At 47.1% G+C, this 25,657-nt stretch overlaps 1 protein-coding gene across 2 annotated transcripts in view; it reads right to left on the bottom strand.

Moving 5' to 3' along the window:
• Window positions 1-25,657, bottom strand: part of KCNN3 (potassium calcium-activated channel subfamily N member 3) — a 162,467-nt gene that overhangs the window by 45,119 nt on the left and 91,691 nt on the right. For both annotated transcript variants that reach the window (XM_068965234.1, XM_068965235.1), the window contains exon 3: window positions 16,856-17,274. In XM_068965234.1, the coding sequence (XP_068821335.1) occupies window positions 16,856-17,274 (419 nt within the window). The remainder of the gene's footprint in view (window positions 1-16,855; window positions 17,275-25,657) is intronic.

Genomic DNA, 25,657 nt, shown 5'->3' with positions numbered 1-25,657 from the left:
CAATTTCGATCTAGGTAGCAGATAGCATGCCCTTAAACACATAATAAGTTGACCTCAGAGTCCCAGCTGAAAGCAAAAGTTAATTCGCTTTGCACAGTTGGCTTTTTCTCCTTTTGCCCCAACACAATCACAGAAGACAACCCCCAAATTCAACAAATAACCCAAGAACGTGACAGCAGGTAGTCAGGATCCCAGGCCGCTTCTGCCCTATGAGTCGGGGACAGGACAAATCACCAAGCCTCATTGAGTCACCATGTTCTAATCCACTAAACAGGGTCTCTGGACTCTATTCTGCCTGCTTACTTCTCTGGGTCATTGGGAGAAACAGAAGAGCGTGAGTCCTGGATTTTATGTGTTCCCCAGCTTTTTGTGCCTTCTCTTGTTTGAATTTCATACTTAAATATAGGAAGTAGGTGAGACAGGCTTATATCTCCAACCTACAGATCAGAAGAATGAGGCTCAGCAAAGGAAAAGATCCAGTGTTCCCCAAGAACCATCTACACTCATAGGCACTTGTCTTATTTAATAGAGGGTAAATGACTGTGAAGAAGGCTGAGCACCAAAGAATTGATGCTTTTGAACTGTGGTGTTGGAGAAGACTCTTGAGCTAAAGCTGAAACTCCAGTACTTTGGCCACCTCATGCGAAGAGTTGACTCATTGGAAAAGACTCTGATGCTGGGAGGGATTGGGGGCAGGAGGAGAAGGGGATGACAGAGGATGAGATGGCTGGATGGCATCACTGATTCGATGGATGTGAGTCTGAGTGAACTCCGGGAGTTGGTGATGGACAGGGAGGCCTGGCGTGCTGCGATTCATGGGGTTGCAAAGAGTTGGACACGACTGAGTGACTGAACTGAACTGAACTGAGCTGAAATGACTCGCCTGGCTTCCCGGGTGGCGCTAGTGGTAAAGAATCTGCCTGCCAGTGCAGGAGACCTAAGAGACCCGGGTTAGATCCCTAGGTTGGGAAGATTCCCTAGAGAAGGAAATGGCAGCCCACTTCAGTACTCTTACCTAGAGAATCCCATGGACAGAGGAGCCTGGAGGGTTAGGTCCATAGGGTTGCGAAGAGTCAGAAGTGGCTTAGCACCCACGCATGACAATCATTGCTAATGTTACTGAAACTGAACCCAATGGGTTCTAGTGTAGGTTAACTATAGAAGGCCTTGAACACTAAAACAAGGAATGTGACATAACCTTCTAAGGGAGCAACTGCAGGACTTTTAGGGGTAACAGAATGTATCTAGTGATAATATAATTTGAGGTCAGAGAAGCTACTTCTACAATCCAGTGTAAGATGACAGGGATCTGTGTCTGGGAGGCAGCAGGAAGAGCTGAGTCTGAGAGACATTACAGTGTAAGAACCATAGGGCTTAAGGTCTGAATAAGGGCTGAATGGGGGTGGGCACAGGCACAAAGATAATGAACAGTTTAGAGCCTATGGGATAGTTATGCCCCAACAGTCCTTCTCCCCTTCTTCACTGGTAAAAGAGCCCAGGAATGAGTAATGGCTGCCAACAATAAAGACTACATTTTCCCAGCCACGTGAATGAGCAATGAATGTGAATGGAAATGACATGTGTTACTTTTAAGAAATGTCTTTAGAGAAAAAAAAAGAGCACACATTATTTTGTCCCTTCCTCCCTCCTGCTGGCTAGAACGTAGATGGGATAGCCAGAGCTCTGGCAGCCTTCTTGAACTACGAGGAAGAAGCCACATACCAAGGCCGGCAAGACAAGCCGGAAGAAGCCTGGGTTCCTAATGCCACGAAGCGCCACACCTGCTTCTTACTGTCCCTCTCCCAGTCTTCTTTCGCATAAGAGAGAAACTTCTATTTTGTTCAAGCTGCTATTTGTTTGGGTTCCCTGTGATTTGCAGCCGAAAACTAATGCTAACTGGAAAAGTTCTTAAGAAAAAGAAGATAGAGAAGCAGAGGGAAATGAGGGGCAGCGCGGTGAGTTTGGAAGGACTGATGCTGGAGCTGAAGCTCCAATGCTTTGGCCACCTGATGTGAAGACAAGACCCTGATGCGGGAAAGATTGAAGGCAGGAGGAGAAGCGGGTGACAGAGGATGAGATGGTTGGATGGCATCACTGATTCAATGGACATGAGTTTGAGCAAACTCTGGGCAATGGTGAAGGACAGGGAAGCCTGTGTGCTGCAGTAGGGGGTCGCAAGGAGTCGGACGCAACTTAGTGACTAAACAGCAACAACGATGACTTTGAACAGAGGCCTAATACGTGGGACACTCAGTCTTGGCCGGGTACACAGGAGGCAGTCAAGGACTCTACTCCGCCGCCGCCACCCTTCTAAGCCACCATTCTCTTTTGCCTGGTCTGTGCAATGGCCTTCTAACTCACCCTCCCGGTAGTTTTCGTGCCCATTTCCAATTTATTCTCCACAAGGTGCAGAGTGATAGTCTTAGAATGAACGAGGTTGTATTACTTTCTGACTTAAAACTTTCAGAGGCCGCCCACTGCACTTGCCTTTGACCCGTTAACACGGCCCCTGGAGTCCCCTCTGCAGCTCAGGCCTTGCAGCCACATGCCCATCCATATCACCCTCCTTCCAGCCTCTCCACAACCATGCTCTTTGCCAGCTCAGGACCTTTGTACGTGCTTTTCCCTCTTCTTGGAAAGCTCACCCCCTTGGTCTGTAAATGACTCGTTCCTTCCCATCCTTCAGATCTTAGCTGAAACGTAACCTCTGTGGAGAGACCTTCCAAGCAGGTCCCACCTGAGTAGGATTCCTCTCCAACCCCATTACTTAAAAATCCTCGCAACCTTGTTTATCTTAACACCTTCAACAGTATGTACCATAGATTTGAAAGTACATACATGTGTCTTGAGTTATTATTGTTCTACACAGTCTTCCCTGGTAGACTATAAATCCCATGTGGGCTTATACGGGTGTTTTACTATCTAAGCAATGGCAACCCACTCCAGTTCTCCTGCCTGGAAAATCCCATGGACGGAGGAGCCTGGTAGGCTGCACTCCATGGGGTTGCGGAGGGTCGGACACGACTGAAGCGACTTAGCAGCAGCAACACAATGCCTGGTGAACTGTAGGGCTCAATAACCATTAATGTTATTGTTACTCAGCAAGTGATTCAGAATTGAACGTTACAGCTCAGGGGACCGACCTGGCTCAGTGCTTAGACTTAGGAGGTGAGGATGCATTCTTGAGAAAGTGGATGCATTCTCTGGGGTGGAGAATGTCATTTAGGAAGCAGATCTGATGGAGGAAAGAAGGGAGTGGGGAAGACCAGTATGAAATGGTCCAGAGAGCAGAGGGTGGAGGGAGTGAGCTCAACATTTGGGCATTCTCTGTTTAAAGATCTGCATGGGTCTGATAAACCACTGCTTTTATCAGCAGGAAAACAAAGGCAGAGAAATGGGCTCCCAGGCCAGATCCCTAGCACCTTGCTAGGGATGTCCATGGAGACCAATAACAACTCGAGCCCAAGCATATACTTACAAATCTATGGCACGTACTGTTGAAGGTGATAAAGAAACAAAGATGCAATGATTTTTTTTTTTTTTAAGTAATGGGGTTGGAGAGGAAACCTACTCAGGTGGGACCTGCCAGGAAGGTCTCTCCAGAGAAGTTGTACTTCAGCTGAGATCTGAAGGATGGGAATAAATGAGTCATGTCCTGGAAACAGAACATGAGCCTCTTGACACTAAGAGTCCTACCTGGTTCTCCACTTGGCTTAACACCCCCAGCCTGAACTCAGCTGTGGCTCAGTCAGGTGGCGGGCCGAGTGGGGTTGGGGTGCTGGTCACAAGGCACAGATTAGGCAGGGCCTGTGCAGTTGAATTCAGGGAATATTAACAAAACAGGCTGTGGGGCTACAGGAGAGGAATGTCCAAAGTGCTAGACCTAAACAGAGATGTGCTCTGAATCTCACTCCCTAATTCCAGGTCATTTTGGTTGTTCTGGGAGATGCTTGCCCTTCCTATGGGCCACTCTCAAGCTGCATTAAAAAATATTGGTGAGAAAATGGAAGGTTGCCTAATCCTTGGGGCACTGTGTTCAGTCTGGGACCTCCAACTGGTGGAGACATTGACGAACAAGGAGGAGGGTGAGCAAGAGAGTGGAGTCTGATCAGGACAGAGTCCTGTGTCGAAGGATCAGAGACCTTTAGATCAAAGAAGATGAAACCTGAATTCTCAAATATTTAAGGGGCTTCCCCAGTGGCTCAGCGGTAAAGAATCTGCCTGCAATGCAAGAGAGAAGGGAGACTCAGGTTCGATCCCTGGGTGGGGAAGATCCCCTGGAGGAGGACATAGGCAACCCACTTTAGTATTCTTGCCTAGAGAATGTTAGGGACTGAGGATCCTGGAGGGCTACAGTCCATGGGGTCGCACAGAGTCAGACATGAATGAAGCAACTAGACGCACACATGCACAGTGGAAGAGAGAAGACAAGCCTGCCTCACTGGGTACTCGGCATGTGCTAAATACTTTGCTTTGTGCTAAGGGCTTTTTGTGAATTATCCCATTTCCTGGATGTCCTGAGGCTAGCTTGCCCAAGGTCAGGGTGCTTAAGAGGTGGAGCAAGACCCCAAGCCTGTATCTGCCTAGAAGGCAATGGTTTAACCACCAGCATTTGTTGCTTGAATTTTTGTGTGGCTGAAGAAGACAGTGTTAGGACCCAGGTCAGAAACTACAAGGAATTTAATTTGAACAAAGATTAGGAAGATAGTTCTAAGTCAGAGTTGTCTGCAGATTGGATTGAATCTTTATTTTTTAACTTTTATTTTATATTGGAATATAGCCAATTGACACTGTTGTGATAGTTTCAGGTGGACAGTAAAGTGACAGCCATACATGTATCCATTCTCCTCCAAACTCCCCTCTCATCCAGGCTGCTACATAACATTGAGCAGAGTTCCCTGCAAGACAGTAGGACCTTGTTGGTTATCTACTGTAAACAGAGCAGTGTGTACATGTCCATCCCAAACTCCCTAACTATCTCTTCCCCCTCATCCTTCCCCCTGCCCTGGCAACCATGAGTTTGTTGAATGAATGGTCTTTTACAGTGATGAGTTCCCTGTCCCAGAGCATGGTCAGTAGAGGCAGCATAACTCTAGAGAGATTAAGTACATGTACAATGTCCAAGGTTGATGGTGGAACCAGAAGCCAAACTATCTTTTAACCCTGAGTTCAGGCTGTAACCAGCCTCTGAGCACTGTCACCACAGTGTCACTGCATGTACTGGCTCAGCTCAGACATGTTTACCATTTTCAAAAGGAGTCTTACTCACTAGATTCTGTGCCCCCTCTATCGTGGGGGTGTTGAGCCCATCTGGCCCTTCTCAGCATGTCCGTGCCTGCCTCGGACCTTTATTGGCAGGCAGATCCCATGAACTTCTTGGGAAAACCAAAGAACCAGGTGTGGTAGGGTTGGTAGGTTCCCAGGGCCACTATTCCCAAGCCACCAGGGGTTGGAGGTTGCCAGGGAAACCCTTGGGCAGCGCACAGAGCCGGGAAGTAGGCATCCAGGTGGGGTGGGAGGTAGAGTGGGGCTGGGGATGCTCAATGAGGTGCCACTTGGAGTGTAGCATAGAAAGAAAGGAAAAGAAAAAGAAAGTGAAGTCGCTCAGTCGTGTCCGACTCTTTGCAACCCCATGGACACCAGGCTCCTCCGCCCAATGGGATTTTCTAGGCAAGAGTACTGGAGTGGGTTGCCATTTCCTTCTCCAGGAAATCTTCCCAACTCAGGGATCAAACCCAGGTCTCCTGCATTGTAGACAGACGCTTTACTGCCTGAGCCACGAGTGAAGTCCTATCTCACCCATATTCCCTTCCAGCTCAGCCTCTGGGAGGCTGGAGTCAAGTCTCAGGGGATGGAGGAGACTCTATTAAGTGGAAGGAGACTATCTTATGAAAAAAAATCTCCCAGCAGCTATGCAATGAGAGCAGGAGTGCAGGGTTTCACACTAGCCTGGGCAGCGGCAGCCGTGCCCACAGTGGAGGGGGGAGGAAAGCGCAGGGTGGCAAGGAGTGTGCATGACGTGTGCCAGGCCACTAAACACATGGAGAAGAGCTGTGGGATGAGGGTCCCAGTCCTTGTTGGTGGGGGCGCCTGCACTGAGATGCAGGGCACCATGGCATCGCCAGGGGCAAACAAAACCACCCCAAAGTTGAAAAATGGAAAAGTTGACAGAATGTAGATTTCCTGTCTTGACAAATGTCAGCCCACAAATAGATGTGGCTGACGCAGCTTACAGGAAGCCCTCCCTTTTCCTCACCTTGGCTCCCTCCAAGGATTCCCACCCCTGTGAGATTTTTGGCACTGTCCCCTCCTAGTGGTGCAGGCTTTTTCATGTGGTCCTGGGGAAGAGAAGCCTGGGTCCCCTTAGGCATCTATGATAAAAAAACAGGCAACTTCCCTCTTATACATCAAGGATGGTACTAACTGTGTACCATTCTGGGTGGTATCAGAAAGATGGTCATTCCAGGTCTTTTCTGTAGGGCTTAATTCTCAGATCCTGGTTGAGAAAGGTTGAATGATTCTTTCCAGCTGGAGAAAGAGCCCTGCCCTTATATGGATCTACCCTAAGGCAAAAATCCTGGAGGCAAAAAGGCACTGGCCACCTCTCAGCACCAGGCTTCCCCAGTGGCTCAGCAGTAAAGAATCCGCCTGCAATGTAGGAGGTGAAGAAGACACTGGTTCGATGCCTGGGTGGGGAAGATCCCTTGGAGGAGGGCATGGCAACCCACTCCAGTATTCTTGCCTGGAGAAGCCCATGGACAGAGGAGTCTGGTGGGCTACAGCCCATAGGATCGCAAAGATTCGGACACAACTGAAGCAACTGAGCACAGCACCTCCCAGCGAGAGAGAGTTTAGGGAAACCTAGTGTTTAGTGTAACAGAAGCAGGAGGAATCTGGAGATTGACTTGACTGTTAAAATAGAATGGTTTCTCTGTACAACAGAGTTCACTTTGCACCCACAATGTCCCAAACTTAGTGCTTCAGAATGCTACTTTTGGGGGGCATTTTCCTCATTTCTTGATTCCCCTTTCTAAGAGGTGTCATTCATTACTTATAATTTGTGAATGTTATTTAATGTAAATAAAAAGTACAAATAAACCAGTCACAAATTAACAATTGCCATGCCGAAGTATCAAAGGGCACAAAAATACTGCCAAGAAAAAGAGGAAAGAAGTTTTGAATCAGAAACAACAGAGAAAGAGCAAGCGGTCTGTGAGCGAGTAAGGATCAGTGCAAAACACGCACGTGATTCGGACTCTGCAAGAAGCAGGAGAGAGAGGCAGCGCTGGGACAGAGGACCAGTCCTCAAGTTTATTCTTCTGTCTCTGGGCGCGCGCGCCACAGCAGGGTTGAACCTGAACTCTGACAGTGCCCAGAGCTGCCGTCTGGCTCCTCCCCGAAGCCCGCCCCTCCCCTGAGACCCCGCCCACCGCCCCTGCCCCGCCCGCCCCGCGCCCTCTGCACCAGCCTGCTCCAAACGCCTTGACCTTGCAGGAAGCACCCGCGGGCTGGCAGTTTCTCTTGACTGGATAGGGCGCTCCCGCGTCATCGCTGGACCCCTAGAGCCTGACCCACCCAGTGCCGGTGCTGAAGAGCTAATGCCAGCCGGGCCTCGGATCACACCTAACCTGCAGAACTCCACCTGCTTGGACACTGGTTCTAGGTCCTCCCGTAATCATCCCGCGGCCACAGAGGGGCTCTCTAAGTGTCACCCCTGCCTGGGGGAGGGAGGACCCCAGCCTAGGCTTACGTCGCCTGGTTACCTTGTCCACTGAGGACAGTGCCTGCTAGATCTGAAGGGGAACCGTTTAGGAAGGAACTTATATTGTGCTTCTCTGAGAAAATTACGTGTAAAAACTGAGTGAGCCATTCAACTTTACTTTCAAGCCCTGTTGATAGAAAATATGAGTTTCTGTGGCAGATGAGACGAGGGGCTTTGTGGAGGGAGAAAAAACAAAATGATCCCTCTTTACATTAAAATACACACACACATATTGTCATGCATTCTCACTGCAAGTAAAATGCAACCCAAAAAATCACATGTAACATCCCACAGAAAACAATATATGTATTTCCCAAGCATTTTCTATGCATGTTAGATACCTATTTTTAATTGGTAACATCCTATATAATACTTTTGTGTGATCCTTTCAAAAAATACTACATCATGACTTTTTCCACTTTATTATAGTCTTCAAAGGATGGGTTAAAAAAAAAATTGTTGCTTGATTACCCATATGGATGTGCTGTGATTTATTTACCTGCTTAAATCCTGGACACTTACTTGGTTTCTGATTCTCCACTATTGTAGAATGCATATGAAGGACCTTGACATAAACTGATTATTTCATTAGAATAGCCTCCTAGAAGGAGAATTCCTGGGTTAAAGTTATGAACTTGTAAAGGCTCCCTTGACATACTGCTAAATTGTTTTGCAGAAAGGCAGTGCTAATTTCCCTTCTTGCCATCAGTATGAGAGAAACAACCCACCCACTCCACCACCACCAATAACAACTTTCTTCAGCATTGAATTATATTTATTTAAAATTTTGTCAGTCCCAGAGGAGAAAAAGCAATTCTCCTTGTAGTTTCAATTTGCAGTTCTTTGATTTGAGAGGCTGTGTTTTTTCATTTTATTGGCTATTTGTATTTCTTTCTTTGTGGCTGTGTTTTTATTTTTAGCTTTTTTTTTTTAACTGAGAAGATGAGTTTTTCTGATTGGTAACTAGGATTGCTTTGTACAACAGAGATATTTACCTCTTGTCATGTTTGCTGCCAATATTTTTCCTAGCGTAACATTTGCCTTTTAAATAAGTTTTTTTTTTTTTTGAAGAACAGAAATCCAAAATTGTATGTATAATGTAATCAGATACTCCAGTGTTTTCCTTCACATTTCTTTTCTTCTAAAATTTTATGCTTAACAATTCTCTCCCATCTCAGGATTGATTAAATACTCACTTTGTTTTCTGGAGTTTGTTCATGGTTTCTTTTTATATCTGACTTTTTGATCCACCTGGAATTTATTTTGGTGAGAGGTGGGATTCTAATTTGATTTTTCATCCAAGTATCCAATCTTTCTATTAACATGTATGGAATAATCTATTGCTTCCTAATTGGTTTTTCCACTCAAATATTGAGTTCTCACAAAGTGGGATTTATTTTGAAGGTTTCCCTTAGGTTTCATTGATCTGTCATTACTGATTTTTCAGCAATGCCAAAGAGACTTAATTACCTTAGTTTTATAATACATTTTATTAATGATATCTGGTGGAGAAAGTCTTCCTCAAAGGTCTTTGCTTTCAAAAAAAAGTTAAGCTATTCTCTTTTATTTATTAAATTATCCTCAGAATCAGTAGGTATTCTGCTTTAAAATTTCTAGTTTTGTGTTCTTTTTTTTCTTGATTAGACTCTCTAAACATTGATACCTTTGAGAGTTACAATTCTGTTTTTAAATTCATTAATTTCTGTCTTTGTTATAAAACTAATTTGTTCTCCTGAGCCTTTTTGTTCTCCTAGTGAATTCAATTTATTTCCATGCTTCTTTTTCTCAGTGTAAAACTTTAAGGATATTTTTCATCTGAGCACAACTTCGGGCACATCCTGAGTTTTGGTTTATAGAGTTGTAATTTTTAAAATAGTCTTCAATGGTAGTTTTGAATAATTCTCTTTTGAACAAGTTGTAATTGAGGAGCTCGCTTTCAAAATCCCGCTGCCCCAAAGTTTCCTTTTAGTGGAAGTTTTGTGGCCTTGAAGTTAGACAATATGCCTGAAATTTTTTTTCTGATGTTTTGAAATGTGTGGCCAAGAAGTTGATCAATTTTTGTAAATGTTCAATGGATGCTTTAAAAATGTATTATTTATCAGCTACAAAGTTCAAAATTTATCAGTCAATTAAAACATTAAAAACTCAGATTCTCTATCTCCTTATTTATTTTTGCATAAAAAGTTCACAGTATTACTGTGTATAACACATTTATCCAGATTAAATGATTCCTTTGGACCATTTAATGATTTTGGCTTTGAATTCAACTTGGTTTAAAATGAAGATTTCTACTCAATTGCCCTTTGGTTTGTACTCACCTAATACATCTTTGCTATTCACTTATTTTTCTGGACCTTTCTATTTAAGGTATCTCTTTTGTAAACAGCATAACATTTAGTTTTGCTTTTAAATCCTATCTAAGTAAGCGACACTGTCTTCTAATTGGGGAGGTAAATTCAGTTCTGTTGATCGTGACACATTTTAAGTTTGGTTTCCTCTCACCTTTTTTCATGCTTTCTGTTTTTCAATTTTTCCTTCCTGGTTCCTTTATTTTTCTGTCTCTGATGATGTTTGTGTTTCTCATCCAGGAATGTGGAAAATGCACCTTCTCCGGGTAGGAAAAAGCGAGACTCTCAGACAGGAGGCTGGGCGAGGGGGCGGTGGTCTCAGGTCTGCAGACCCCTGGTTCCATGACCCAAGGCACATTGCAAAACCGTAACTTCCCTGTGCCTCAGTTTCCTCCCATGCAGGATGAAGATAACAATAGTCCCATGCCTCATGGAGCTGTGGTCTGGATGAAGCGAAACAATACCTGGCTGACGCTATTGTTATCATCATTAGACTTATAAAATTCTTCCTGTGGTCACCTTTAGCTTTAAAAAATGATTTAACCTATATTTCTCTAATTATTAAAATTGAGAGATAAGGCTTTTAAAATTCTCTTCTACTTAAGATGATGAATTTAGCATGTATTATTAATCCTTTCTAGACTTCTCTCATCTTTTTAGTCTGTGGGTTAGCGACCCTCTCACTACTATTGAATTATTTTATTGCATCCATTTACTCTTTCCAGAATCTACTCTTTCTTTGACATTAGAATTTGGTTGCACGGTCATGTTTAAATGTAGTCGGGACCGCATGTTTACCTGGCTGCAGTACTGTCCTGTCTTTTTTTCAGACTGTTCCATTGTTACGATCCTAACTACGATTCACCCCTGGGTCAACTAATACCCAAGCTCCCTGCAAAATGTAAGTTGTAACCTCTAAGCCCACAAAACTCCAAGAATGACCCTTGTGTTCCTTCATGTAAATGACACTAATGCCCCAATGTCTCCTAGAATTTAGGGTTCCTAAGGAAAAGTCCACTCTGTATTGCCTATGTGCGTCTCAGATTGCTTAACCTTGTTGTTGTTCAGTTGCTAAGTTGCGTCTGACTCTTTGGAACCTCATCGACTGCAGCACACCAGGCTTCCCTGTCCTTCACTATCTCCTGGACTTTCCTCAACTTCATGTCCATTGAGTCGGTGGTGCTACCTAACCATCTCATCCTCTGTCATCCCCTTCTCCTGCCTTCAATCTTTCCCAGCATCAGGGTCTTTTCCAATGAATCAGTTTCTTTGCATCAGGTGGCCAAAGTATTGGAACTTCAGCTTCAGCATCAGTCCTTCCAATGAATATCCAGGGTTAATTTCCTTATGTTTAACCCTATGATTCAGTAAATTTCCCCCCTATTCTAGCTGGAAAACAGAAACCTTTTTGATCTGACTAATCTTAACCTCCTCACCACCCCTCTGGCCAGCCAATTCTGGAAAAGTTTTCTTCATGTATGTCCTTGATTATGCTTTTATCTAATTTATTATGGGTTCTTCCTCCAAAATAACTCTAGTGCTAGGATTTAGCCTTGACTCTGCAGCTTCTAATTCTGTCCTGTTCACCCTCTTCTCTCATCTCTTTGTTCTTGTCTTCTACATTCAGAGAGAACCTTTAACTTTGTCCTTCACATTCTGCATTTAAAAAAAAAAAATCAGCGCCCTGATGTAGATTTTTTTTTGCTAAAACAGTTGTCCTTCTCTGTGGACTCTAGGCTTATGTGAACGAGATACATTTTCATTTCCTGTCTGCCCACTCTTCTCTGTGATGATCACCTTCTGGCACCCTATAAGGGATTCCCAACAATCTTCAAATGTTGCTTTTTGTTCCTCATAAGCAGTCTTTTGCATCTTGAGAATTATTTTCCTCTTTCTTAATGCTGCAGATTTGCTTCAAAGGCCTCCTATAGGACTCCCCTTCCCTTCTCCCTCCCTTCCTTCCCCTCCTTACTCCTCCCCGCTCTGCTGCCCATTGCCAGGAATCCAACTTTGAATGAGGAGGGATCTATCCAGACGTGGCACCAGCAGCAGGATGGCCCCAGGCTGCTCCTCTACCCTAAAGGAGGCTGATTTCCCCCTTGCTCCAGCTAGAGGGCAGGGTTTTGGGTCTAGCAGGCTTCATCTAATGTGACAGATAATTTCCTATCCTTACTAACTAGTCGTCTCACTCTCCAAACCAGTGGTTTGCAACCTCTAAAATCATGGACCCCTGATAGTGCAATTTCTGAGCATCACCCTCCCCTTGCTCTATGGATATTTCTTATAAATTGTTCTGTAGCTTGGAGGTCTCTTCTTATCTTCCTTGTGATGGGAGGGGTGGCTCTGTTTTAATGAGACAAAGAGTGGCCATTCATGGTTTTTCTCCTGTTCTAGCAGCCAGGTCTCCAGAATTAAATTTCTCACAAAAATGCCAATGTGCAGACATAGATAGAAATTCACACCATCATCACCAAGGACCTGTGGATAGGCTGGAAGTCCTGAGATACTGACACAGCCTGGGGCCTCAGGAGAGAGGAGACCAAAGGGATTCCATCCAAGAGGCTAGGGATCACAAGCCTCGGCTCACGCTATTAGTGTCGTGGGAGACCCTGTTGCTTCTCCTAGGAAGATAAGCGCCCATATATGAGCTGGTAGGCTTCTTTTGGGGTGTGCCCCTCTGAAAAGGAAGCCCCCTGCCCCACCTGGTGGCCTTTAGGCCTGGGGCCTCCGACGGTCTCTCCACCAGCTAGGCTGCTCGGCGTGTGACAGTGCTTAATGAGGAGGTTCCTTGGATGGGCTCTGGGAGGCCTGTGGGAGGCAGGCACACGGCCAGGAGAATCCCAGAGAATGCCGAGTGCCACAACTGTCAGGCCTCGGAACCCATGATGTAATGCCTCAGCGGGGTCCAGGGAAAACAAGCCTGCTGTTGACGCTGCCCTCCCAGCAACCAGGCACTGCCCTCCTGATAGCAGGCTGTTCTGGGTAATTACCAATTCTCTCTCCCTCCTTGGAAGGAGGAAATGTGAAAAACCTTTATTGTCACATAAAAGCCAACCCCAGTTATGAGAAATGTCTTTTCAAATGAGGCTTGCTGAGGAGGGATTTCCATAGCAACTTCAGAAGTGTGTGTACACAGCTAGAGATGCATCCGGGCTGATGAAACCCACCTGGAATGTGAACAAGCCCCGCTGGGGGTATCAGCAGAAGGGAGTCTTTTCGAGAACTTGTCACGCTGCTATGTGACCTTGGGCAAGTCCTTTACCCTCTCTGCTGTCTCAGGTGACAGAATTGTCATCCCATCAGGCTGAGAGCAATCAAGACCATCTTGCCCACACTGTCCTCCCACCCTGGCCAAGGCTCTGGGCCTCCACAGCAGCCCCTGCCTCCAGTTTCTGGACAGTCTCTGGCTGACTAATTCCTGTCTCTGCCAGTCTTGCTTATTATTTGACATTGAGGAAAGACAATGCTCATTTGGGCTTGGTTCTAAAAGAAATTGCTTGGTCTTTGTAAAAGCAGTGCTTTGCCTGATTAGGAAAATCACAGTTCCATAGGTCAGATGCCTGGGAAAGTCACTGAGATGCTGAGATGTGAGTGCGGAAGGTTTGCTGGGCCTGCGCTCAGGATCAAGGCGGGTGGGGCCTGAGGTCTGGAGGACGGGGGAGGGGGAGAGGGTCTAGTATCACGTGATCCCACAGGAGTCCGGAAACCAGGAAGGCCCTGCAGAGCTATCCTGCGGGGGATGGAGGGGCTGGGCCTTTAAGCTCCTACACTGACAAGTTGCTGGATGCTTGCTGCCCTGGGCAGGAGGCCTGACCCTGGCTGAGGCAGCTCCCTTCATCCAGAGCAATTCTGCCATGGCCAACAACCCCAGCTGAGGGAATGAGAGCCTGGGTGGAGAGGGGACCCCTGGGTGGCCCACCACAGCATCCACTACCTACACTCTTATAAGTTGGAAATTAACACGAAGGTGGCCCTGAAAACGGGATGACAAAATGGTTAAGAGCACAGACATCGGAGGCAGGCCAAACAGCCAGACTGGGATCTAAGTGTCAGTCTCAGTGGCTTTAAGGCGCTCGGGTCGGGAACATCGCCAGGAGAGTTTAGGCCACAGTTTCCTTGTAAGTGCAGCATTTGGCCTGGGCTGGTGAGACAAATATAAAGTTCAGAGTCAGAAGCAAGTTCGAATTCTGGCTCCGTGTGTCCTGGCTCCTCGGGCCAGTCACTTGACATCAGTTTCCTCCACTCTAAAATGAGGACAGCCACAGTGCACTCTCCCAGGCCCACTGTGAGGGCAAATGGAGTTGCTGGAGAATTAGTTCACACAGAACTGGCACAGGGAAGGTGCCCAAGAAACAGGGGTGATGACAACATGTGTTTTAATATACCTCATGTGAGATCTAAGCAGATGCCTCCTGGTCAAAGGGCCTTTTCACAAGAGAAGGGGAAACTTTAGGAGAACCTTTGATTTGCTCATTGCTTCTCTGTGCCTATGCCTTGGGCTTCAGCTGGGCATGTCAGTCATCTCTGCAGACAGAGGCCCACGGGCTGATGAGGGCCAGGTCAACCCAGTCCCAGCGTGGAGGCCATGGAGGGTCATTCAGCACAACAGAGCACTTTGCAAGCTACACATTTTGAAGCAGGCTTATCTTCCAATAAAAAATCATCACCTATACTTCTGACAGGTTCAATAAACAATGAAACTCACTTGCTGGTACTTTGTTCCATGTTTGCTCATCTGAGACAATAAGGTGATGATACACACCAAACAGGATAGATTTGAGAACATGGAAGATTTCAAACACCTTAAAGGGCTATGTAAATTCAATTAGTATTGTTGCTAGAAGACTCAGCTTTGATCAATTACAAAGGAAAACAAGAAGAGCACAGGTCTACCTATAGTAGGCTTGTTCTAATTATTAAAAAGCAGCCACAGGATTCCCAAGAGTTATCAGAGATCTCTGTTATTATTATTTATTGTTACTATCACTATTACGATATACATTTCACATGTGTTATCTGGCTCCAACAACAAATCCTAAAAAGTTGGTGTTATTAATTCCAGCTTGCAGATGAGAAAACTGAGGCCCAGAAAGGTAAAGTGACTGGCACCATATTGCTCAATTAAGAGGACTTTGGGCTTGGAACCCAAACATATGCTTTCTCCACTGTAGAAAGAGTGTCTGCTTACCAGGGAAGGTTCATGAAGCCTGGCGAGGTATGGTCCTACTTAGAACAGATGTTATAATGTCAGCTGTTGAGTAATGATGCGGTTCTGAATACATGGGTATTGTGTGTCCTTTGGGCTTTCTATGTAAGAAATGTGTCCCAGCTTGGTATTGGCTCTAAGAAACTGACCCTGCCGTATGAAGGGGCCCCTGTCCGGCTGCAGCAGAATGGGCTCTTTGTTTGACTGTGTCTGCTGACCAAACTTTTGAAAGAACTGTCTGCATACAGAACATTTTCAAAATAGGTGGGAAATGTGGTTCAGTGCATACCTGAGATGGTTTTAGACCAACTCTCCTCCAGCATTTTCTTGCTTGTTTTCTCTGCGCATGGAATATTTGATAATGCCATTTTAAGTGATGATGAATGAAGGGTGACTGCAGGATCTGAGTAAATTACACAGGATGCATGACCAGGCCTCCCAGCGTACTGAAATTACCTCTCTCAAGTGAATATAGATCTTCCCTTCTATCTCAAGTGATCCTTATTTTAAAATGAGGACACCGAGGCTCAGAGATGTGAAGTGACTTGCTCAAGATCTCATGGCTACATGGCGGAAGAATCCAGGTTTTTAACCTTCATGTTCAGACTCCACATACAAAATCAGAGAAAAATGAATGTCCAGAACCAGCCTGAAAGGGAGAGGAGTCAGAAAGGGCAGCTTGGCGATGGCTATGGAAGGGGGTAGCCATGGATGAACCTTGAGCCTCAACGATGGCAGTTCTGAGGCGCTGGCATGATGCCCTAGGGCCCCCAGTCTGTATTAGGCCATCCCCCCTCCTCTCCTACCAGTCACTTCTGAGTCATGGCCCCGCCACCAGCCTCCTAAAACAACGGTTCCCAAAGTACAGTTCATCAGTTCAGTACTTCTCAAATGTCAAGGTGCATACAAGCACCTTGACAATCACAAGCGAATTTGTTAAAGCGAAAATTCTATTCAGTAGTTCTGGGGTGAGGCCTGAGATTCTTCATTTTAACAAGTTCCCAGTGATGCTGATGGGTCTGTGGACCAAATTTTTTTGAGTAGTGAGGCATCAATAGTAATGCGCAAGGAAAAGCACTCATGGGTGAAGACGCTTGAGAAAATCTGGAGTTAACAAAATTTAACTAGTTTCATTACTGCAGGACTTCTCAGAGCCTTTAAAATGCTAGCGAGCATCCTTTACCTCCAAGAGGGAGCGGTAACACAGAAATTATAAAGTGTCATACGTGAGAAAGGGGTAACGATATAACCAGGACGCTTTGAGATATATTGGTTTACAAAGAACAGGAAATGAGGCAGATTATATATGCATTTTTCCCCAGCTTACCTTGGTCCCAATGTTTCAACGCTGCAGCTCATATTCAGCCCCAACTTGGTCCTCCCCTTTCCCATTTTCTCCTGAGGTATTTGGGTACATGCCTGCTTCTTCCATCAGACCACATACATCTGGGCCTCCCTGCCCCTCCCCCGCCCTCATCCCAGCATGAGCAGTGTGCTGGGAGGCCCCAGGTGAGTGCAGAACTGGACCCACAGGAATACCTTTCACAGACACGGACGGTCCAGGCAGCAATGATCCACAGTGAGATGCTGAACACCAGCAGCACAGTGCCCGGGCAGATGGTCATGAGGGTCTTCATGACGAAGCGCGTGTTGAAGTTGATCTTGTTGAGGGCCCCGATGCTGCGGGACGAGGCATCGGTGAAGAGCTTGCTATGCAGTAGCATGACGCGGGCGATCAGGTACAGGCGCAGGAACATGGGGATGGACAGGATGATGTCCACGTCGGCCTCTGCCCGCGAGGGCGTGTAGGAGAAGGCCAGGCGTGCCGTCCAGAAGAACTTGTACTCGCCAGGAATGGGGTGGATGGCACACACCAGCATCTCCAGGCTGATGTAGAGGATGCGCTCATAGGTCATGGCTATCCGCCAGTCGTCTGCACCATTGTCAATCACGAAGAGCTGTGGGAGCAGAAAGCCTGTGAGCGCAGCCGGGAGGGAAGCCCACAGTGGGGGTGAAGGAGGACGGGGCAGCCGATCCTCCCCGGGGAACCTCTTTGGAGCCCTCGCTTGGGGGAAGACAGCCCTGGGGGGGCAGTCAGGAGACCTGGCTAAGACATGTCAATCTCTGGGCCTCTGTTTCTGTAAATTGCTCCCCAAGGTTCCTTCCAGCTCCAAGGGGCCCCTAAACTGGCTGTGCCATGACTAAGAAGATGCACAGCTCACTGTATTGAACACAGGTCCCTGGGCCCCTGCCAGGCCCTGAGCTGAGCCCTGAGGGGGATGTGGAGATGAAAAGGCTCAGTGAGTGAACTCACGGGGGCTAGCACAGACTCCTCTCCCCACAGGGAGCACAGTGTCTGCTGGCGGCACATTGCTCTCAGTCGCTGCCGGGGTGTTAGCGGTGAGGGCCCTGGAGCCAGACTGCCTGGATCTGGATCCTGATCCCTACAGTAACTTACTCTGTGACCTCGAGCCAGTTACTAAGCCTCTCTGTGCCTCAGTTTCCTCCTCTGGGGACAGTGAGAGTAATACCTGCTGCATAGAAGCAGTCATGAAGCTGCAATGGGCCAGTATATATGAAGCGTGGGGAATCCTGCCTAGTACCAGCTCCGTAAGTATTGTTATTGCTATTTTTAGCATTATTAATCCATGGGGTCTTTTTCTGGAAATGAGTGTTGGCTCGGGTTTGTCTAAGCTCCCTTCCAGCCCGCACCTTCTTTCCACAAAGCTGAGATTCTTGCTGTCGTACCAGGAAAGATGAGCAGAGCAGCTGAAACAAGCCTTCGCTGAGTGCCTGCTGTGTGCCCAGCCTGGGCTCAGTGCTGGGTTCACACACCAGGAAAGCCCTGCTTGTTCTCAAGGAGGTCTCACTGTAGAGTTCCCCATGCAAGGGGGCCTCATGTCCTTCCCCTCCGTGGCCCCAGACTCTGCTGCAAAACAAGAGGCTCTGAGATCCAGTTTGGACATTCGAAGGTCCTGATTCTTAGAGGGTGAGGCCTGAGACCAGGGGCCTGTGTTGGACATGGGGGCCTCCTGGACAGGCGTGCACCTCAGTTCTGAGAAGTGATGGAAGTGTTTACCCCATGCCATGCCCTCTCTGTGCTGGGCCCTTGCCTCTCCAGCTTGCTCTGTCCTGGTTTGCCCATCACACAGCCCCACACGTTGCCGGCTCCAGGGCCACGCAGAGCAATTCTTTGCATGGCTGCTTCGGCTGGCCCATAAGGTGGGGGGCAGGGCCAGGGTCCCCCAGCCTAACACGAGCCGGGCCCCACATGCACTGGTACAACCTGCCCAGAGGAGCAGCCCACGAGTGCCAGGAAGGATTGGTGGCCAGAAAGAAATTCAGCTGCCTCAGAAAGAAATGAATGTTGGGGCCAGGGTTGGGAGGCAGAAGTTTGATTCAACCTGGAAAAGTTTGACTTAACCTTCAGCATGGCGGGAGTAACAGAGAGGTTGGGTCAGCGTGCTGGTCAAAGGCTGAGCTGAGACTTCCTCACCAACCCCCCCATCTCTTTGCTCCACTTCACAGGTTGTTTAGGGATGTAGAGGCCCTTTCCTCTGTCTCTCCTGCTGTTTCCTCTACAGTTGGGGCCAAAGGAAACTTCTGCTGTCTTTTGTTGTTGTTTGTAATTTTTTTTTAATTGCTGTATTTTGAAGTTAGTCACCGAGCACTTTTCTCTTCTCCTTCCTTCACTGCCATCCCCACAGGCCACCATCCTAACAACCGAGGATGCAGGAAAGAAAACCGTGGCAGCCGTGCCTGGACCTCTGAGGGTCAAGGGATCTGCGACACAAATTCAGGGTGAATCAGTGTAGTCATGTGACTTGGATAAGGGGTCTCCTGGCTGCCCTGCTTTTAGGGTCTGCCTGTGCCATTTTGCCTGCCACAAGGAGCAAGTACTAGGCTACTCAGCCGGCTGTGAAGAGGCAGGTGCGGCTGCAGGAGTGCTCACGGAGGGGAGGCAGCCTGTGCAAGCCATGCTCTCACCTTGCTAGACCACAGTTCACCCTGCCTCCTGCCCTGGGATCTCATACAGCTATGACGTGGAATAGGGGAGATAACGGGTATAAAAGGGCCTCATAAACTACAAAAGGTCATTCATTCATTCATTCATTCATTCAACAAACATATGCTGGAGGCCCTCTATCTGCCGGGGGCTGGGCATTCAAGGTGCAGTGAAACAGCTCTGAGCATGGCTCCTAGGATGAGGCTTGTGGAGGTGAATTATTAACAGAAGGCACTATGGGAGCAAGGGGCTGAGGGGCCAACCTCAGCCCAGGCAGCTGTAATTGGAAAGGCATGATCTCTAAACGGGAGAGAGGACCAGCCTAGCACCAGCGGAGACTCCCTCTCCTTCCCCAGTGCAGCTGAGCCGGGGTTTTTCCAGACACAGGTTTCCACCATCAATTAGGGGGACCTAGAGGCTGCTCAAAGGGTTCCCTCTGCTCCTAACTGCCACCGACAGGCCGAGCCATGGCAACGTGACTGCCTGGCCAAACTCTTCAAATACAAAATGAAAACCATCCGCCCTATAAGAAAGTACTGCATCAGGTTACTATAGTAACTGGGTTCACTCTGGGCAGAGCCGCAGGTTCCCTGCATTCCCTGATGAGGAATGAGAGTGTACACCATCCATGTTCAAGTGGCGGCAGGTCGGCAGTTCTGCCCAGCTTGATGAGAAGCGGCTGGCACCAGGGTGGTGTCCCCACCTGCCTCCCACATGACCTGCTTCTGCTACAGTTTCCTGGCACAAGACTGGGGAGGCGGACAACATGCAGTAGTGGGGTACTGTTATCTGCTTGAGTAGTGGAGTTGGAGGCTGGTGAGCTGGACTGAACTCTCACACATCCAGACACTAGCTGTGTGATCGTAGGCAAGCCCCATCACCTCTCTATGCCTATTTCCACATCTCTGTCATAATACTATTAACCTTGACCCTGTCCATCTCTTGGGATTAGCATTAGGATCCAGTAATACAGATAATACAAGAGAACATTCTTTACGAACTACAGTCGGCCATCGATATCCACAGATGAAGAACTGTGGACGCAGAGGGCTGAGGGTTCTATACCATTTTATATAAGGGACTTGGATTTTGGTGTCTACAGAGTTTACTGAGATTACTCCTCAGCTTTTGGTGTTCACAGAGTTTACTGGAGCCAATCCCCTGCGGATACCAAGGGATACCTGTACTCTCAAAATGTGAGGGATTATTAATCCCTGTGAGGCACTGAGAGACAGTATGTATGGGGGCCCATGGGGATATAGTCCAGGCTGAAGATCAAGAGTTTCTGCTAGACAGGGCTCCAGTGCAGGGGTCTGTCAATCAGCAGGGTGGGCAGTACGGCCCAGAAGATTCCTTTGCTGTCCCATAGGAGGACACCCTTGTTCCTGCTCCCATCTGACCCCTGGAACCACAACTCTCTAAGTGTAGCCTCCCTCCTTTCAGACTCAAGCAGATAACAGTACCCCATCCTGCCACATCCTCACTCAGCATCCTATTCATTCCTTATAAGTCACAAGTCTTAGCTGTGTATTCATTTTTACTTGGAACCCTGAGTATTCATTGGAAGGACTGAAGCTGAAGCTCCAACACTTGGGCCACCTGATGCCAAGAGCCAACTCATTGGAAAAGACCCTGATGCTGGGAAAGATTGAGGGCAAAAGGAGAAGGGGGCGGCAGAGGATGAGATGGTTGGATAGCACCACCAACTCAATGGATAGGAATCTGAGCAAACTATAAGAGAGAGTGAAGGACAGGGGAGCCTAGAATGCTGTAGTGCACGGGGTCGCAAAAAGTTGGATACGACTTAGCTATTGGAGAAGGAAATGGCACTCCAGTACTCTTGCCTGGAAAATCCCTTGAACAGAGGAGTGTGGTAGGCTACATACAGTCCGTGGGGTTACAAAGAGTCGGACACGACTGAGCAACTTCACTTTCATTTTCTTAGCTATTGAACAACAACAACTTGGTTTTTATCTATCTCTTTCCCACCCCTCCACCCACCACCCAGAGCAGTGTTTCTTGATCTGTCTGCAACAATCACTTGGAAAGCTTATTTTAAAGATCCACATTCTGGCCCACCCTAGACCAAGTAAATCTGAAACTCTAGGCATGAGGCTCTGGCATTGGGAATTTTCTTAAGTTTCCTTGGGTGATCCCAAAATGTAACCCGAATTGTGACCCAAAAAGGGATGAGGGGTCATATCTGCCTTGTTTGCTGTGGAATCTCTGGTGCCGGCCCAGCTCTTGGCACATATAGGTGCTGGGTAAGTTCTTGTGTAGTGAATTAATAACTGCTGTTGACTGTGTGACCCTGGATGACTAGACTCCCCCATCTTGGGGCTGATTTCCTCCTCTGAGGAACAGGCGGATAGGTTGGATGAGCCCTGAAGCGCCTTCCACCCTGAAGAGCCCTTATTCTGTGGCCTGTTGGGTTTTCTTAATGTATTATTTATTCTTGGCTGTGCTGGGTTTTCGCATGGGCTTTTCTCTGGCTGCAGCACGTGAGGGCTGCTCTTTGCTGTGCCGTGCAGGCTTATTGTGCTGGCTTCTCTTGTTCAGAGCATAGGCTCTGGGCACACTGGCTTCAGCTAGCTGGCACATGGGCCTTGCTGCTCTGCAGCATGCGGAAATCTTCCCAGGCGAGGGATCGAACCCGTGTCCCCTGCATTGGCTGGCAGGCAGACTCTTCACCACTGGACCACCAGGGAAGTCCTTCTGTGCTCTATTCTCAGCCCTTGTTCTATGCAGACCTCATGTGTGGTCTCAAGGCATGTGAGCTCCCTGGGGACACGACTCACGCCTGGCTCATCTCACCTTTCTCCCAGGGCCAGGATGGCCCTGGTACAGTCAATGGAATTTTACTGAATAAAGAGGTGTGTGGGTGAATGACTATGTCACGTGAAGAAAAGGGCAGGTGGACAGTGGCCCAATGGAAACTCGTGTAGAAAACTCATTGCTAAGCCTGTGACTAACCGAGTACCTGACGAGTTATCTTATGCCATGAGAAGGACACCCTCCTATTCCCAGGGGCTGGTCCAATCTGGAATAAAGGGTCACAGGTGATCTCCAAGCCTTAGAAAGTACTGGAGCAGTGCTGGACCAGAGAGGGAGGGTGACTCTGGCATAGGACTGTCCTCCCCTCTCGTTAGGTCTCAGCCACCCAGACCTAGTTCTAGAGCAGTCTGACTGGTCGCCCTGATAAATTCTGGAACAGTTCTGAAGTGACATGGACAGGATCTGGCATGGGGGGCAGGGGAGAGTCTGCTCTGAGCTGTCATAGAGCAGAAGACTCAGCTCTGTGACAAACACTCTTTCTTCCTGACCTTGCCCAGGTTTCTCCTGAGTGGGGAAGGAATGCCACATTCTCCAAACTGCTGAGTCTTACTGCCTCCTTAGCCTCCAGCAGTGATTCCACTCCTCTGGGGTTTGGCCAGCCTGAAAATGGAATGCTTTGGTGCCAGGAACTGGGGTCATCTGCAAGAGCCGCTCTTACCCCAGACACTATCCTGAACGGAGCTGGCTCCAGACTTGATCCTCTGCCATTAACTGGTTCTAAGAGCCTGTGGGATTTTTCAGCCAGTTGGTGTAATTCCAAGAGCTTTGGGAGGGAGATTTTATGTGACAGAGCAATTCCAAACTTGCCTTCAAGGAGCTTGTAATTAGAAAGAAAGGAGAACCAATTCAACTCACCTCAATTCAATAAAATAATTAGGAAGTACCAACTAGTACTTGAAATTTGCTGAGAGAACAGGTCTCGAGTGTTCTTTAAAAAAAAAAAAAAAGGTAACAATGTGAGGTAGTAGATGTGATAATTAACTTGATTGTGGTAATCATTTCACAATGTATACTTGCATCAAATCATCTCATTGTACACTTTAAATATATACAATTTTATTTGTCAATTATACCTCAGTTCTTTTAAGATTCTTTTTAGAATCAACTAGGTGAGAAAACTGTGGTGATGTAAATATGAATCAGACACATGTCCCATGAATCAGCTCATGATCTCAATTAACTCCAGCATACAAGAGACACAATCAGGGACCGTTGTGGAAAGCTTCTTGGGCAAGGCAGGGATTTAGTAGTGCTTGGAAGGCCTGTATCAGACAAACCGGGTGTTGTGCTACCACAATGCCACTGATTCCTCCCATTCCTTTTGTCTGCTTCTTCATGTGTGACTTTGCTTCTTTTTCCAGCAAGAAGTACAGTCCATTTCTCAAGCCCTTGAATCTGAAGCTGGCCATTTGCCTTCCTTTCGCCAGTGGGGTATCAGAGAATATGACGTAGATTGTGACCTTTGAAGAAGGTCAGTGCAGCAGGGCTTGCTGTAATACTGGGCCCCACATTCCCTGTCACTCCAACCTATGCCAACACAGCTGCTAGACATAAGAGGAGGCTTTCCTTAACAAGCTGCATGACAGAAGCTCACCCCAGGTGAGACCGGCAGGAGAACTACCATGCTGAGCCCTGCCCGGACTGCTGACCCACACAATCGTGAGCTAAATAATTATTAAGTCATTAATATGGGGTGTGCTTTGTCATGCAATAAAACTAATACATAAACAAATCTAACTCATGCCTTCACTTAACACACATGTTAGAAGTTGGGTGATTTGCCTGCCATGTCCAACATTTCCCTTTCAGCTTCTCAGGCCACAGCCCATAGAAGGAACTTCCACTCTCACCCTCCCAGCCAGCATGGTTAATCAGACAAGGCTGGCCAGTCTGTCCCAATAACTGGGCAACTGGATGAAGAGGAGATCATGATCAAGGGCCATGCCAGCTTCCCTGACCCCTACACCACCTAGGGGACACATCATTTCATATATCAAAGAAAGCTCAAAGCATTTAAAAAATTAGTTTGCAAGCATTCGAGTTATTTTGCATGCAACGTGTTTCTCACATGTGTGGAAGTCAACTGGTAGACTGAACCACAGAACAAAGGCAAAACAGAATTTATCGGGTGTGGAAGAGAAAAAGTGTAGGGACTCTTGGGAGTGGTGAATCTTCTTGGCAAATTTGGGGGGGTAAATTGATCAGCTGGCAGCTACCAAAGAGGTCCATCCTTGAGTGCTCAATTAGAGGTGTTAAAGAAAACAGTTCAGTAATTGACAGGTTCTCCAGAACCTTTGAATTTAGTTGTGGCATGAGAGTGCTTAACAGGCTCTCTCTCTCTCTCTGCACCTTCCATCTGCACCCCCACCTCAGTCGGACCACGTCTGCACACTTCCCTCACTGGAGTTTCTCACAGAGCAATCATGCAATTCACTAGCTCTCTGTGGGAGTCAACCCTGAAGGGCCATCTGGTCACCCAGGAGAGGTCAGTTCACGTACAAGCTCTGGAGCCCACCATGTGTTACTGCAGGGCTGGGAACAGGCTGTCTTGACAGGGAGACAAGGAGACTGTCTTGAAGCCCCCACTATCAACCTAACAGAGGAAACTGCACCCGGGAACCTGCCTTTTATTTTTTTAGTGTAAATACGTCTGGAATAGATTCATTGAATTTGCTCCTTTCCCCATTCTATTTTGAAAGACTTGAAGCCTTTTGAGTTATTTAAGCAATATCTTTTCTCAAAATGTTCTCAGCTGTTAGGGGAGATCCTGCTTAGACATTTTCTGACCGATCCAAAAAAACTTTCATTCTTGTACAACTATCAATTTTTTTTAATTAAAGGAGAGAAGATGGAAAAGGCCCTTTGTGTTCTCTACTGTTTTCTCTGTGGGAGAAAAACTCCAGGGAAAATTTCCATGATTTAAAAATATATATATATGCAGGAAAAAAGCAAGAGGAAAAAAATTAAAGATTTTCTTAAAATCCAGTAATAATATATATGTATTTTTTCCAAACTCCCTGGAGCATATATTCTGCATGTACACCATTACTATGGAGGTTTCCATGGAAACGACATCAAAAGTCCTGTAATACCTAATTAGGTTTCCCCAAGGACAAGAACTGATTGCCAGTGATGAAATGAATGCCTGGGTTTGCAGTAATGGTTAACATAAATTTCCAGGCAGCAAATGCTCTGTGGAAGTGGCTGAAGAAAAGGAGGAAGGGAAAGTAGAAAAGAAGTCAGCAAGTGAGGGGACTGTGACAAAAGTCCATCATTCTACCACCAAGACTCTCAGAGGGTCAGGGTCCATGCTCATCAGCTCTGTGTCTTTCTAAGAAGAAACCTTCTCCCTCAGAAACTGCTGTGACTTACTGGCTTACGTGTGATGTCCTTTGGTGACTCTTTGGCCTGGCCAGGGTTCTCCTGCGTGTCCCTGGCAGAGTTCACTGTTGGCCTCCTTCAGTGGGCTTGAGACCCCACAGGGACTTTTGAGCCTGAAG

Source organism: Capricornis sumatraensis, chromosome 2, assembly GCF_032405125.1.
Source record: "Capricornis sumatraensis isolate serow.1 chromosome 2, serow.2, whole genome shotgun sequence".
Taxonomy (NCBI): domain Eukaryota; kingdom Metazoa; phylum Chordata; class Mammalia; order Artiodactyla; family Bovidae; genus Capricornis; species Capricornis sumatraensis.
The sequence above is the reverse complement of the archived record's forward strand: the minus strand, read 5'-3'. Positions and strand labels throughout refer to the sequence as shown.